The 14,045-nt window shown below is 40.8% G+C and overlaps 1 protein-coding gene across 2 annotated transcripts in view; it reads right to left on the reverse strand.

Annotated features, from left to right (window-relative positions):
- Positions 1-14,045, reverse strand: part of CREB5 (cAMP responsive element binding protein 5) — a 407,936-nt gene that overhangs the window by 326,595 nt on the left and 67,296 nt on the right. For both annotated transcript variants that reach the window (XM_066354151.1, XM_066354152.1), the window contains exons 2-3: positions 7,869-7,940; positions 1,779-1,872 (exon numbers count right to left, since the gene is read on the reverse strand). In XM_066354151.1, the coding sequence (XP_066210248.1) occupies positions 1,779-1,872; positions 7,869-7,922 (148 nt within the window). In that variant the 5' untranslated portion in view covers positions 7,923-7,940. The remainder of the gene's footprint in view (positions 1-1,778; positions 1,873-7,868; positions 7,941-14,045) is intronic.

Below are 14,045 nucleotides of genomic sequence, written 5' to 3' on the forward strand. Positions count from 1 at the left end.
CTGAAGCTTTTAATAAATTCAAATTAAATAAATCAAGATATAGACAAGGAATAACTTGGATCATATTTGCAATCACACTCTAATACACTAAAACTAAAATGAGATTTGAGATAATATATAATGAAGCCTTTCCTATAAAACACAAACAAACAAATAACAAAGCAAAAATACCCAAGAGATACCCTATTACAATTAATGCGGACAACACTGGCATATGACCTAGAGTAAACCTCAATCCTCTAAATGCAAGTTAATAATAGCATTGGACTGGCCATCTCTGTATTCCATCCCCGCAAGAAGATTCTACCAGACTATGACCATACAGAATGGGTGGCACTTAATTTCATTAGGAATATGAAATGGCCTCCTACGAGCTTCAACAGAAAGGAGAAGAAAGCAGCAGAAAATGTGCCAATATATCATTCATGCTATTTTCCTTCATGTATTTCTCCCTTCATTCTCTTATCCCAAGTTTGACATAATAAAACTTAGAGGAACTTTTCTCTCACTATTTTTTCCACCTGGCACTGCCAATTATTGGCGGCAGCAGCTTCAGATTAACAAAGATCCAATAAGAATAACTGAAAAACTGCAAGAAATTAATTTAAAACCTGTTTATAGGCATTATATAGAAGTGTTGACACACATGTAGCTACTTTTTTTCAGACCTTCAGATGGCACTTCTCCGAGGGCCCTACTAGCAACATGCCTATAAGAGTCTACATGGGTACTTACCACTCTATTAGTAATATTGCAACATAATTACCACTTCCTGAATAGTCACCTCCCACTCTCCTACCACCACGAAGTCCATTTCAGGGGTTTTATTAGGAAAAAATGAAGGAAGAACTTATAAATTTAAATATTGGGAATTGTAAAGCCTTTCTACCTGCCTACATAAGTTCACTGTTGAGCTATGAGGTTATAGCACAGGTGACTCTACATACAGTTGGGCAATTATCTTCAGTGTCATCTCAAGAGTCACTGCCTTCCTCTTCTTCTCGCCAGAAGAAGCAGGAGACACAGGTGAGCATTTTGTAGACATGATGGGATGCGAAAACACAACATCCAAACACCACTGACAACACAGGACACTCTCGGGTATCAGTCATTGACCCTCCTCATCACGGGGCTGACCAGGAGCTGCTGCTCTCTGCCTCTGCCCAGCATCACGAGAGGGTATTGTATTTGCATCGCTAGCCCAGGAAAGATCAAGATTCAAAATTCATAAGAGTTCATTTTCCACTAACTGCACATCTCTTTCCCACCATCACAATGTCAAAAATTGTATGTTGAACCATCATAAGTGGAATCACTATAAGTCAGGGACCATCTGCATATTGTGCACAGTCCTCTATTTTAGCTAAGTTTTCACGTGTACACGACATTGTGATGTCCTTGAGAATAAGCGGCATATCAATTTTCACACCTTGCATGTCACCCAGAACAGTCCCTTGTGTATTACAGATGCTCAATTAATATTTGTTGCCTGACTGATTACAGGTATGTGCTTTTTAAAAATAGCTATAGGGAGCCAAGTTTTAGAGTAATAAATATTTACATGCCAGAAAATGAGAAGTCACAACTCTTCAATTATTTGAGTGAACACTACATTAGCTGATTACATTTCTGCTTACCATTATTTTAAGCCTCTTTTACACCTTAGAAATAGATATTTTTCAAGGCACAGAATTTGCTAGTAGAAATTGTCCTGTCGTAGGTAAAACAAGTATTAGTGGCTGATCACCCAAAGGCCTCTTTGTCTGACGGTTTCTTACCTGATAACATATTGTCTGTTTTTATTGAGGGAAACTTCAAAGTCATTTCATGCTTGTGCCTATGAATCATCAGATGGTCCTCTGTTGGGAAGCGCTGTCAGACAAATAGAAAGAAAGGGGGTGGGGAGAGGAGCCATTCAGTTTTGTAATATACATTTGCCATTGCAGAGAAAAGATTTACTCAGCATTGCAGATATGATAGTCAAAACAAAAAGCTAGTTCTGAAGAAGTGTGAAAGCATGAGCAAGTAAGATGACACATTATTTTATGTGAGCAGATGTGCTGGAATGTTCCTTTGAATTATACCCAAATAAAGGCATCATTATTTCTGTAGAGTTAACCAGGGCCTTAACCATGCTGCAGAAACATCTGCCTGAATACTGTAAGACACAGAAGCATTTTGCCTCCCGCTATTCTCCGGCTCCCCACACCTTCCTGGGAATTCCTTTTGAAGGCCTTTTATTCTTAGACATAATAATAAAAACTTGAATATAACAAGACTGTGATGAGTCATCAGTAAACTAGACGTTTCCTTAGAAACTTGAGGTTTGTGTCTAAGGGTAGACCTTAAATCTGTGTTTACTTAAAAGATAAAACAGAAGGAGGTGAATAAATAATATTATAAGCATTAAAATAATATATACAAGAGAAATATGCTATGTTTTCAAAGAATAAGAGTGTTAAAAATGAATGTTTGTTTATAATTACAATGAATAACTAACCTGAGAAAAGTAATTCTCCTAGTCATCTATATGTATGAGAAAACCACGTTCAAAATAAGAAAGTGGATTTAGATCTGAGTAGTGCTGGAGTTTTGCAGAACTATTTGGAACTTTTCTCTAATAGTTACTGTTATACATAATGATGTAAAATTAAGTCTAAAGCATAATATTTATTGCTATTACTTATATCACATGAGTATTCTAGACATTATTTATAAATTAACCAAAGATAGGAGAAATGCAATAAAATAATTTTGATTCATGTCAGACTTTAGGAAAGAATTGCATTTCTTGCTTAATTATTTGACATACATATCTATAAGTATACACCTTGACATTGGAATAGTATGTTTCTGTCTATGAAGATCTTACAAACTCATCTGATTTTTTATAATTATACATATGATTTATAGAAATGTGACAAATTATAATTGGTACTCTATACTCTGTACAATGTAGTAACCCAACATTGTATTTTTAATTTTCAAAGAATGGTATTATGTTTGTCAAAATGCTGCCCACAAATATTTTCAGCTGTCTGACTTCTGTTCACAGGGTGGGATTGTATTTCCTGGCCCTCTTGTGATTGACTAGGACCACATGACTAGTTCTGCCCATTGAGTAATAAGTGGAAGTGACCTGTCACCTATTTGTGAGCATCTGATTCTTGGTGCAAAACCCTGTAGCGATCCCCCTCTCTCTCCCCTGTAGCATCATGACTCACAATATTAGAAATAGTGGCCCTTCAATCATCCTAGTCTCTGAAGGATTATGCAGACCATTTCTGAATTCTGAAGAACATCTTTCCAATCTATGATAGCAATGTATACTTGGGCAATTGAAATAAGCCTTGGTTGTTTTAAGCCATTGAAGCTTTAGGGTAATTTGTTATTGTAGAAGATCCTAGCTTTCACTGACTCAGTCTGGTCTGTTTTAATAACTGAACTCCACAGGGTATCTGCTTTATCAAAGCCAAATGAAAATGCAACAAAAGACAACAGACTCTGCTGAACATTTTCAAACCTTTGACAATTTAGAAAACCTTTCAGAGCTCCCTAGTTCCTCTGAATAGTCATTATAAGTTTCAATTACCATTGTTCCTATAGTAAACTCTCTTCTGCAAATAGCATAGTGTATTCACGAGACTGAGGAAATTTACTGGGTTAAATCCTCCGGGATATTCTAAAAGTCGTTCTTCAAATAAATATCACTTTTTATATGCCATTTGTATCATATAAGTTGGAGAATACAGAATTTGCAAAGCATGGTAGTTATACCAATTTTTTGAATATACAGAAGTCTGATTTATAGCGATGTGGATTTTTGCTGCAGGTCTATATACTCTTTTGGTTTTCTAGAACACCTTGTAATGACTACAACTCTGTGACATTACTGTGTGTGGTTTAGAGACATGGGTTGAATTTCTTAGTCTTTCTGTCAAAAACCTTATTATAATTTTTCTGTGAAATATATAATATATATTATATATGCATATATAATCAACAAACAACATAGCAATATCCTTTATTTTGTACCTATAAGCGATTTTTTGGCTGCGTATAATAATAGCCTAAAATAGAACATTAACTAGAATACTTATTAAATATTAATAATTTCCATATCTCATATTGGCTAGAATTACTTTCCAAAAGAGACAATAGGGAACATCTGTGATGTCTTTTTCAATTTGGTAGGAAACTAGCAGCAAAGTATAAATAACCAAAACATATAGTCTCTAACAGAGACAGAGCTGAAACGGGCCACTGGAACCCAAAACGTGATTAAGGTGGAAGGCAAAGGAACGGTGAAATGAATATTGGACTTGGTGAGATGAGAAAGAGGAGGAAAAGCTGTTTCTCTTCACTGCTGGGACAAAGCTAACGCATAAGGAATTGTAACACAGAAAGGACTCCCAGGTACTCCCGGCCATTCCTAATAGAGCAAAGTCTTCTCCAGTGAGAGAGAGAAAGGGAGGGAAATCCTTCCACCTTCCCAATGTAGAGTGATAATTCACATCCACTCCCCTCTCCAATTCCTGGCCATCCTTTCTTCCCCATGCAGGTCCCAGGTCACGGAATGTCACTCAAGTAAACTCCATGATCGCCGCTAACCCTACAGGGATCTCCTAGCCCTCCACCAGGAGACCCTGGGAATCACTGGGCAACTACTGCATTTTCTCAGCTCTTCTTAGAAATACAACTGAAAGGTGCGCCTGTTTCTACAGAAGCTTGTCAGGAAAAAGGAGCACTCCCGCCTTAAACAGAGACAGCAAGCTTTAGGTGCATCTTCATTTTCATTTAAATTTAGCAGGGCATTGAGGACAGAGGTTTCAAGTTCTACCTTAAAATCAAGAAACTAGGTAAATCCTCAGTCCTCCCGTTCATCGACCTTGTTGTGCTCAGTCCGCCCAGCCTGCTCAAGGGAATGACCCCTTCCTCCAGGGAGAACTCCAAGGTCATGTGTCCTTTATTACCACCCCCGCCTCAGACTATAACGTAACGTCACAGATTCCATTTTCCTTTTGTCCTCTCAGAGGAATAAGCACCCCACTCCTGCGGGGGCTTCTCCTCTACACCCCGTTATTTCCCGCCACCGTGCTTCAGCCGCGGGCCTTCCAGCCAGCGCGCTCACTCCCCCTTGCCCTCGACTAAATCCAGCCTGGCTAGCCTCTAATTTAAGAAAGAACCTCTCTCCGGCAGTTCCCTTCTCAGGCTCCCATTATATCACCCTGCTTCCCGTCACTCCCCAGCGCTCCTGAAAGAGCCCTCTATGCTGGCCACCTCCACTTCCTCGCCACCCACTCGCTCGTTAATCCCTTCCCATCTGGCCCCCACCCTGACTCCTCGCTCCTAAGTCGCCGGCGAGCACCCACTGCCAAACCCAACAGCCTCCGCTCAGGCCTCTCACTGTCCCAGCTCCTGCAGCGTCTGACACCAGTGACCACATGTCTGTGGTGCTTATTTATTTATACACTCCCTGATTCCAAAAAGGAGAAGAGATGACTTAGAGCAAAATATAAAAAAAACAGCGGAGAGCATCGGTTACAAGTTGGTGACCCCCTCTCAAAAAGGAAAAAAAAAAAAAAAAGGAGGGGGATGCAAAATGAAAGAAGGCTAAAGCCAAAATGCAAACCATCGGGTGGTCATCCTCAACCTGGGGCGATCTGGGACGTTTAGCAATGCCTGGAGACATTTTGGGGTTTCACCACTGGGGAGTGCACTGGTTTCCGGGAGGGAGAGGTCAGGGATGCTGCTGAACAGCCTGCCGTGCACGGTTTCTGCTCCTGGCCCCGGTTTCTGCTCCTGGCCCCGAGCGTTATTCAGCCACAGGTGTCAATAGTGCCAAGCTAGGGAAATTCTGCCACATGGTCTGATGACCTACGTTCAGTTCTCTTCTCTCTGACTCATCTAAATACTAGCTGTGACTAGCAACCCTTCCTCAGCAGGCTCCCTCTCTGCTGTCCTGCACACCCTGAGCTCACTACAAACCCTCATTGGTCTATGTGGGATCTCTTAAGGATCCTATTCCTTTAAATGCCTGTTCCGTAAAGGAATTCCCATTATCTTCCCCAAGGAAAGTAAATCCCCCTATGATACTTACTCTTCAAGCTGGCCTGCGCTCCTCTTTAATGAAAAATTATAATTCACGAATTGATTGATTATGTGGTTACAAATCTGACGCCTAGACTAGAAGCTTTGGAGGACAGGGATACTTGTGTCTAATGCACATAATAGGCTTCCCAAAATGTGTTGAGTGACTTGAACTGAAAAATATTTAAAGTCACAATTTCACAGCTAAAGCAAAACAGACTACTCAAACGACCTGATTCCTTTGGCTATTGAGACTTCTCCCTAAGGAAATTAAGTGGGACTCAGTTTTACCTTATTTAGGTAAGGCCATTTTCTCCACTCACAATAGAGAGTGCTGATCTAGCAGAATTTTTCCCAGTTACCATATGTATCAACCCATATGTTTCCCCAGTGTTTATTTCAAAACGACCTCCAAAAACCAGCTTGCTGAAAAAGTTTTCATTCAAAATAATTTTCCCTACTACTTTTCTTATTTATAGGTTGCAAATCAATATGCATGGGAAAAAATGCCCTCCCCCCCGAGAACTGGCCAGAACCCAAGCCAGGGACTCTGGTTTTTCAGTCAGCAGCTGAGACCCCCAGCAATGCCACAGAGCAGTCCCTCAACAACATGCCATGTCTCCATGCCATCTTCCTTCCAGAGCGTTCCCAGACCCTCCAAACTCTCTGGGAGAAATCATAAGAAGCGTCCTCAATGGGCATCGCCTCTCATCTGACTCCTAGACATTGCTCCCTGGTGAACTGCCAACCGCTACATGAAGAGGCAGGAGAGTGGGCAGTTTAGGGAAAGTGAGCTTAACTGCCCACATTGGAAAGACGCCTGTGCTTGGAGCTTGTCCCATACCCTCCAGAATGAAGATCTTGGCATAAGAATAACCATGTGTGGTCATTTTCCAATGACTGGAACATGAAGACACCCAAAGGGTCAGGTATAGACCAAGTCACCCTCCAATTCCAAAGCTAATATGCAAAACTCTGATGTAGGTGGTGGATGTTTTCAATGTCTTTCAAAGGGCTAGGTTTCAATGTAATAGTAGTCGTAGGAGCAGCAGTAACAACAGCAACATTAATTGAGCTTATTATACTGAGTATAATTAATTGAGCATTAATTATACTTATACTGCTCACAAAAATTAGAGGATATTTCAAAACGAATATGAAGTGATACAATATCCTCTAATTCTTGTGGCAGTGTATGTGCAGGTTCTATATTAAACTTCATGTAGTATCTCATCTAAATTCTCACACTTCCACTTGATGGGAGCCATTAGAGGCTAAAAGAGGTTTAACCTAGCACAGTAGGTCAACTTCCCCTCTTCAAGTTTAGATAAATAGAAAAACTATATGTTCTGAAAGAATTATCTGGGAGTTATTTATCAAATGGAACAACAAGACAAAAATAGAATTCGACCCCTGATGGTGAGCTATTTCACCAGCAATCCAAAGAACCAGTATTCAAATGACTATTATACAAGCAGACACCCCTCCTTCTCCCTTTCTGAAATAACTGACCGGAACATCTGGTGGGCAAGATGAGTCTGGCTTACTTCCAGGGCAGAGTTATGGGTGGAGATGGTCAACCCTGATGTTTTTGTGGCTATGAGAAAATAGATTCAAACTAAAAAACACCAACAGTGGTGACGATGGTGGTGAGAGAGACTTTGACGACATCTCAGTGAGGAAGTGAAGCCCACAGCAAGCATGATTGCCAAGGGAGAGACGCTTCCCTCTTGGAAGGCAGGTGTGCCCCCTAAGACAGCAGAGGACCCCACACTCACCTGGGAGCAGCCAGGGGCACTGCAGACAAACGGCCTCTCCTGCTCCAAATTCATCTTGGATTCCTCATAAATCTGAAGGGCCATGGGGAGAGGGAGGAAGGAAAACAGAAATCCATGAATACCTCCTGCTTCTACCTGAGAAACATGAGAAAGGCAATTGCCTGGAGCCCCTCTCTAGCCAAGTCCCAAATTAGACGAGAAGAACATGAACACAGGTCCCACGCTGCTAAGGTCCACTAGCCTACCTGCTGTCTGGATTCCTATTTTCTTTTCCAGAGTGCATACTGACTGTACTTTAAAGAAGAAATGCCACGGGCTTGTGCAGCAAGAATCCTGCCCACGGACGACCACCTGGACTGTGTTACTACCAGGTAAGTCCTCACCTGCACAAGTCAACTCCACCTGTCCTTTGGGTTGGCTTCTTGGAAAAGTAAGACAAAGGGCAGTAACTGGGCAGTCATTAGTGTGAGGACCAACCTGAGCAACAGGTCAAAGGATTCATCTATGGTCACCCCACCCACCAGTGCTTCTTCAATATGACCAAGGGATGCAAAGAATTTCTGCAGCCATCTTAGCTAATGGCGTTGGTGGAAGCCGTAGTCTTAAATTCCCTTTCCTCTCAGGCGCTTGATGATGCTTTAGCAAAAGTTATCCAAGTTATGTGAGGGTAGATCAGAAAATACAAAAATACATTACCCTGGGTATTTTGTTAATTTGGTTTTATAGGCTGATTTGAAATTAATATTAGATTAAGGCTACCGTCCTTCTGATGTAGATAAGCTACCTGGATTCGGCAGCTTTGCAGGGAGAATCCTTGTGTTACGAGAATCCAGACAAACGTTAAATTATAGTGTGGTCTTTTCTTACTCGGGGGTTAGGTTCTAAGGTAGATTCATTAGGCAAAAATTAAGCTTAATCAAAATTACTTTTTGCAAATCCTCCCAAAAGCTCATAAAAGTAAAGTATACATGGTTTTGTGACTATCAGTGTATATAGTAGCATATTCTTTTAAATCATAAAAAATACTATGCACGTTTGTTACACAATTTAAATCATTTTCTAAATCATACTTTTGCCAATTTCGGAGTTGAGTGTATATAAGTTGCATGGCTCTGTTGGGGAACTAAACCTCCTGCTTGTCTCTGAGCACAGGAAGCAATTTGCTTCTTTTAAATACTACTTGTAAGTGATTCCAAAGGAGTCCCAGGTCAAAAACAAAAATGAGAAACCACCCAGTTCAAATTTGTCATTATTCTCTTCACCCAAACACTTCTATCACACATAGTCTTTGGGAAATGCATACTTTTGCTTATGTGGGGAAAAAAAAAAAAAAAAAAAAAACACCAAAAAATACCTTGCCTTAAATAACACAGCTAGTCAGATATTTTTTAAAAATTAAGAAATATAAACCCTTTTCATACCACTATGTCTCTTCATTGTACAATTTTCACCAAGCAATGCCTTTTTCAATCTCCATTAGTAAAACTCCCCCTTGGTCAGCCGTCAACACAGCAACTTAGCATAATCTTCCAGCTTCCCTGACTCAGCCGTATTGTTTAAACTCTTTTACTCTATTATAGTGAGAAGAACAACAACAACAACAAAAAAAAAAAAATGGACAAGTATCTTTAGGAGCTTTCACTTGTCCTTGTCTGAGAAAAGTCATGAGCAATTAAAATAACTCCTCATATCTCATTATGCATTTAACTCTGCCATCACTTCTCCTGGAGCATCCCTCCACCTCTCCACTGCAGACGCGGATAACTTACTTCTAAGCCTCAAAATAAAGGTGACTTGAAAGCCGAAAAAGTGATTAAACAAGAGAGTAACTGGGTTATCCATGAATTAAGCATGCCTTGTTCCTCTAGTACAGGTGTCCCCAAACTTTTTACACAGGGGGCCAGTTCACAGTCCCTCAGACCGCTGGAGGGCCGCCACATACAGTGCTCCTCTCACTAACCACCAATGAAAGAGGTGCCCCTTCTGGAAGTATGGCAAGGGGCCGGATAAATGGCCTCAGGGGGCCGCATGCGGCCCGCGGGCCATAGTTTGGGGATACCTGCTCTAGTAAGTCTTTCCAAATGCTTCCCTGCCACGTTTCCGTCTCTGTGGTCCGATCTGCCTGACCAGTGCCAGCCCACTGCATTGCCGCATTTCCCCTCCTGTACAGCAGGGGTGTGAATATCAGTCGTGGGCGCCTTCATTCCTACCTCCACTGATGGCTTAGGAGGCCTGTAAGACATTTCCAAATGATGGAGAGAGGTCTGCGCACTTAAATGTGTGTGTTTGAGAGTGGGAGAAGGTTTTGCAGGCAAGCATTACTGGAACCTCACTTTAATATTAACTATTCCCTATTGATAAAAGAGAACTTGCTGTAAGGTGAGTCTCGGGTACCACATAAGAGCTTTAGTTTACCAAATTAACAAAAGAATGCCAATAATAGTTATATGACTAACCAACATTAAGATGACATGACGGTAAAAATGGGGAAGTTCCATGTGAACACATGTAGAGCTTACATCTGAAAGTAGTCATTAGTAATAACAATTAGATTAATGTCCAACTGACAGAAATGGCCGGGATGGAAAGTGCTGCTGTGGGTTCGTTAACACGCCCAAGTGGGGAAGGAGACTGACCACGCCCTGCCTCCTACATGTGAAAAGAAAGTACTTTTCTACCCTACTCACCACTCTACTCCAACCGCTAGTCTGTCAAAACGCTGACTTTTCCCATAAATCCCAATCCATAATGGTGATAATTTAGCAATTCTGCTTGATGCCAAGGTTAGCTACCTTATAGTAATTATTAGTTATAATTTGCATATGAGCTGCAGCAAATACCATGGAATTATTCTTTGATGCTGGTGCTAGGACAGAACAAAGCCCAGCCATAAGATTTTTTTAATTAAATTTATTGGGGTGACATTGATTAATAGAATTATATTAAGTTTCAAATGTACAGTTCTATAACACATCATCTGTCTACTGCATTGTGTGCGCACCACCCAAAGTCAAATCTACCATCACCATATATTTGGCCTCCTTCACTACCTTCGCCCCCTTCTCTCTGGTAACCGCCATACTGTTATCTGAATCCATGAGCTGTTGTTTATTTGTTTCTCTTGTTTGTTCACTTGTCGCTTTCAGTTTTATATTCCACAAGTGAGTGAAATCATCTGATTCTTTTTCTGTCTGACTTATTTCACTTTAGCATGAGTCCGACCATATGGTTACTCTGTCTTTACGGAGCCTCCATAGTATGGAGGTCGTATCAGATAGTTTAGAGTTCAGTCATCAATATGTTTACCTCTCTCTCATTTTATTATTTTACTTTTTAAGCATAAAGGCTTCTATATCAGTTCGTTACATGCTATGGATCCTGTGGATCTAATGTTTTGGCAACACGGTATTGGGAGAGAGAAAAGAAAAAAACAGTCCTAAGGTAAAACGGCATATGCCAAAATAAAGTAAGTTTTGAGTGAGTGTGCGTGTGTGCGTGTGTGCCTCAGCTGCTCCGACGCTGCACAGTTCCCACACTCAGCCCTAGGTGCACCTCACACCCTCGCTCCTTCCTTTCTGTGTGGGCGGGCGTTTGGGGCAGTTTTGCTGAACGGTGCCACTCTGCCATGCAGGTATCATTATTTCTATCAACTAGTATGATCTGGTCTGAAGAAATTAGTCAAGAGCCATTTTTATGGTCTTATTACTACGGTTCTTTTCGAGCACATATTGTAATAATTATTCTCTCAAACAGACTCCTAAGAAAGCCCTGCGTATATTCTTTTATCATCCATCAAGCAGGGGCAAATGACTCCGACGTGATTTTAGCCAGCCTGCTCTGCGCCGGGGCCTCCCAAGTCAGGCCCCTTCCCCTCGTTCCCCATTTGGCTGTTTTACTGGCTGGGATGTTTTAATGAACCAAGTTGTGTTTGGCAATCGCCGCAGCCCAGACTACACGGCACAGAGCTGACATAGCAGGCATTCAATAAACATTTGTGGAATGGATAATGAATCCTGAATCATCACAGTGAACCACCCCAAACATCTTGCCTTTTCTTGACTCCTATGGCAGTGGTTCTCAAACGTTTTGGCCTCAAACCAAGTTTTCAGTGAGGCAAGAGGTTGTGCAGGCCTCCTCCCACCTGCTCCCAGTTAAAGCCAGAAAAGAAATCTCACCAGATTTAATGGGAAAAAGGAATCAAAGTTGCTTTTGGTCCGAACAATGAGTTAAAGCTAGCTTTCATTACATTTCACATGTAAATGGTGTTGATTCCAGATAAATTCAGTCTGTTAATACTGCCATAGGCATCGAAACCACTGAAGTCCAGTCTGTTAGACATGGGCAGGCTGCTTGTGACCCAGTGCACTTTGAAAAACACTGAGTGAACTCATAGCTTTGGTTAGATATAGCCGTAATTGTGGCCGACTGTTCACAGTGATTTAAAAGTTTCTAAATATTACTACTTTTTCTTCCTCTTTTCCAAAGTTCAGATTCAATGTTCACTTAAATGCCTCATGAGTCTAATTTCCTTTCAAATTTTTTTGGAAAACAACACAAAACCCTAATAACAAACCCTAATAGTGCATAAACTGAGTAGAGGTTTTCCGTAGCTGACAAGGAGATGACAGGATTGATTTACAATTCAAACCCTCAGCTGCCACTGGGTTCGGCTGGCCTCCCAATGAGCAAGAATCTCTTTCATTGTTCATCGTTTGACCCCACAAATTCCTCCTGGTCTAAAATGGGAAATCGTCCACAATAGCTGATGCAATCCATTCAAATGCTTTGCCAGGCACTTAGGGATATCCTTGGAATTACCATTTCATGAATGGCAAACACGCAGAAAACAAATGTTACTAAAAACTTGGATAGCCTTCGCAAGATACTGTAAATATGTATTTTAACTGGAAGGACAAAAGTAAGCTCAAATGGAAAAAAAAAAAATCCTACATCATCTGGTTTGCTATAATCGGCCAAGGGGGATACTTCCCTGTCTAAATCATAGGAAGTTATTACTGATCCTCAGTGAACATTAAATTCCAATCTTAGTGGAATGGTACAAATTTCCCTCCGATAGCAGCAGGCAGAGTAGAGCAGTGATTTGGAATCGTAAGACACTGAAAATGTTGTTTCAGTCTGAAAATCTGGCGTGCCCTTTCATTAACACTTAAAGTTATGGGAACGTGAAAGCTACCAACTGAATCTAAATACAAGTGAGCCCTAATAATGATACTGATGCCTTCCAATCCACTCTGGTACTGTTAATCTGGATATGAACACATTATGGACCTGCACCAGAGGGGGTGTGAATTTTAATAGTGATGTTGACAAACTCTGTCAGCATTTATTACCCTGCTGTGACTGTGGAGAGAGTCTTCCCAGCAGGACTCATGTGAAACAGGCCTCGCTACCTTGCTGAACTTACTAGACGCTAACAGAACTCTAGAGGAGGAAACCGGTCCTTCCTAAAGTGCCAAGGACAGCTGACAGTCAGGAGCATCTGGAGTTAGTCACACTGTGAGGGTCCAGATCCGTCTTACTTTGTTACTAGAATAAAAGTTGCTTGTTAACTAAATTAGTTAAGGGCATAACCAATTTGTATTTTGAGTTTCTGGGAAAAAAGTAGATATCTCTCTCAATGTGTTAGTCAAAAAAGCAAAGACACACACACAATAATAAGCCAACATGCATTCACCAACATCACAGTGGAAATTATTTTGTTCTAAGATGCCTGGTTCTACTTTAAAAGCAAGGACACAGCATGGCTCTCCCAACACAGGGCTAGCTGTTGGAAAGGAATTATGTATTCAATTTGAGGCAAAGACTGTCTTTGGGAGGAATACTGTACCTTTCAGTATCTTATTTGCTCATCTGGAAAACAGGACTATTTTAGTAGAGTATTATAAAACAGGAATATTCAAAGAGCTATTACTTAAAAATAATTAATGGAAGATAATTCAAAATAAGGCAAAAGTAAAACCTTTTATTTTAAATATACCTTTACTTTCAAACCTGAACATTGTAATTTCATATCAAAAAATAAACACCCTTGAATTTCAGTCCAAGATAATCAGTTATTTTGTGTGTGTCTTTGTGTCCCCTCCTGGAACTGTGTGTCTGTCTTATTTTCCTATATCTTCTCTCTCTAAAACTCTGTCTCGCTCTTTGTATTTCTCT

The sequence above is a fragment of the Saccopteryx leptura genome, chromosome 12 (assembly GCF_036850995.1).
Source record: "Saccopteryx leptura isolate mSacLep1 chromosome 12, mSacLep1_pri_phased_curated, whole genome shotgun sequence".
In the NCBI taxonomy this organism is placed as follows: Eukaryota; Metazoa; Chordata; class Mammalia; order Chiroptera; family Emballonuridae; genus Saccopteryx; species Saccopteryx leptura.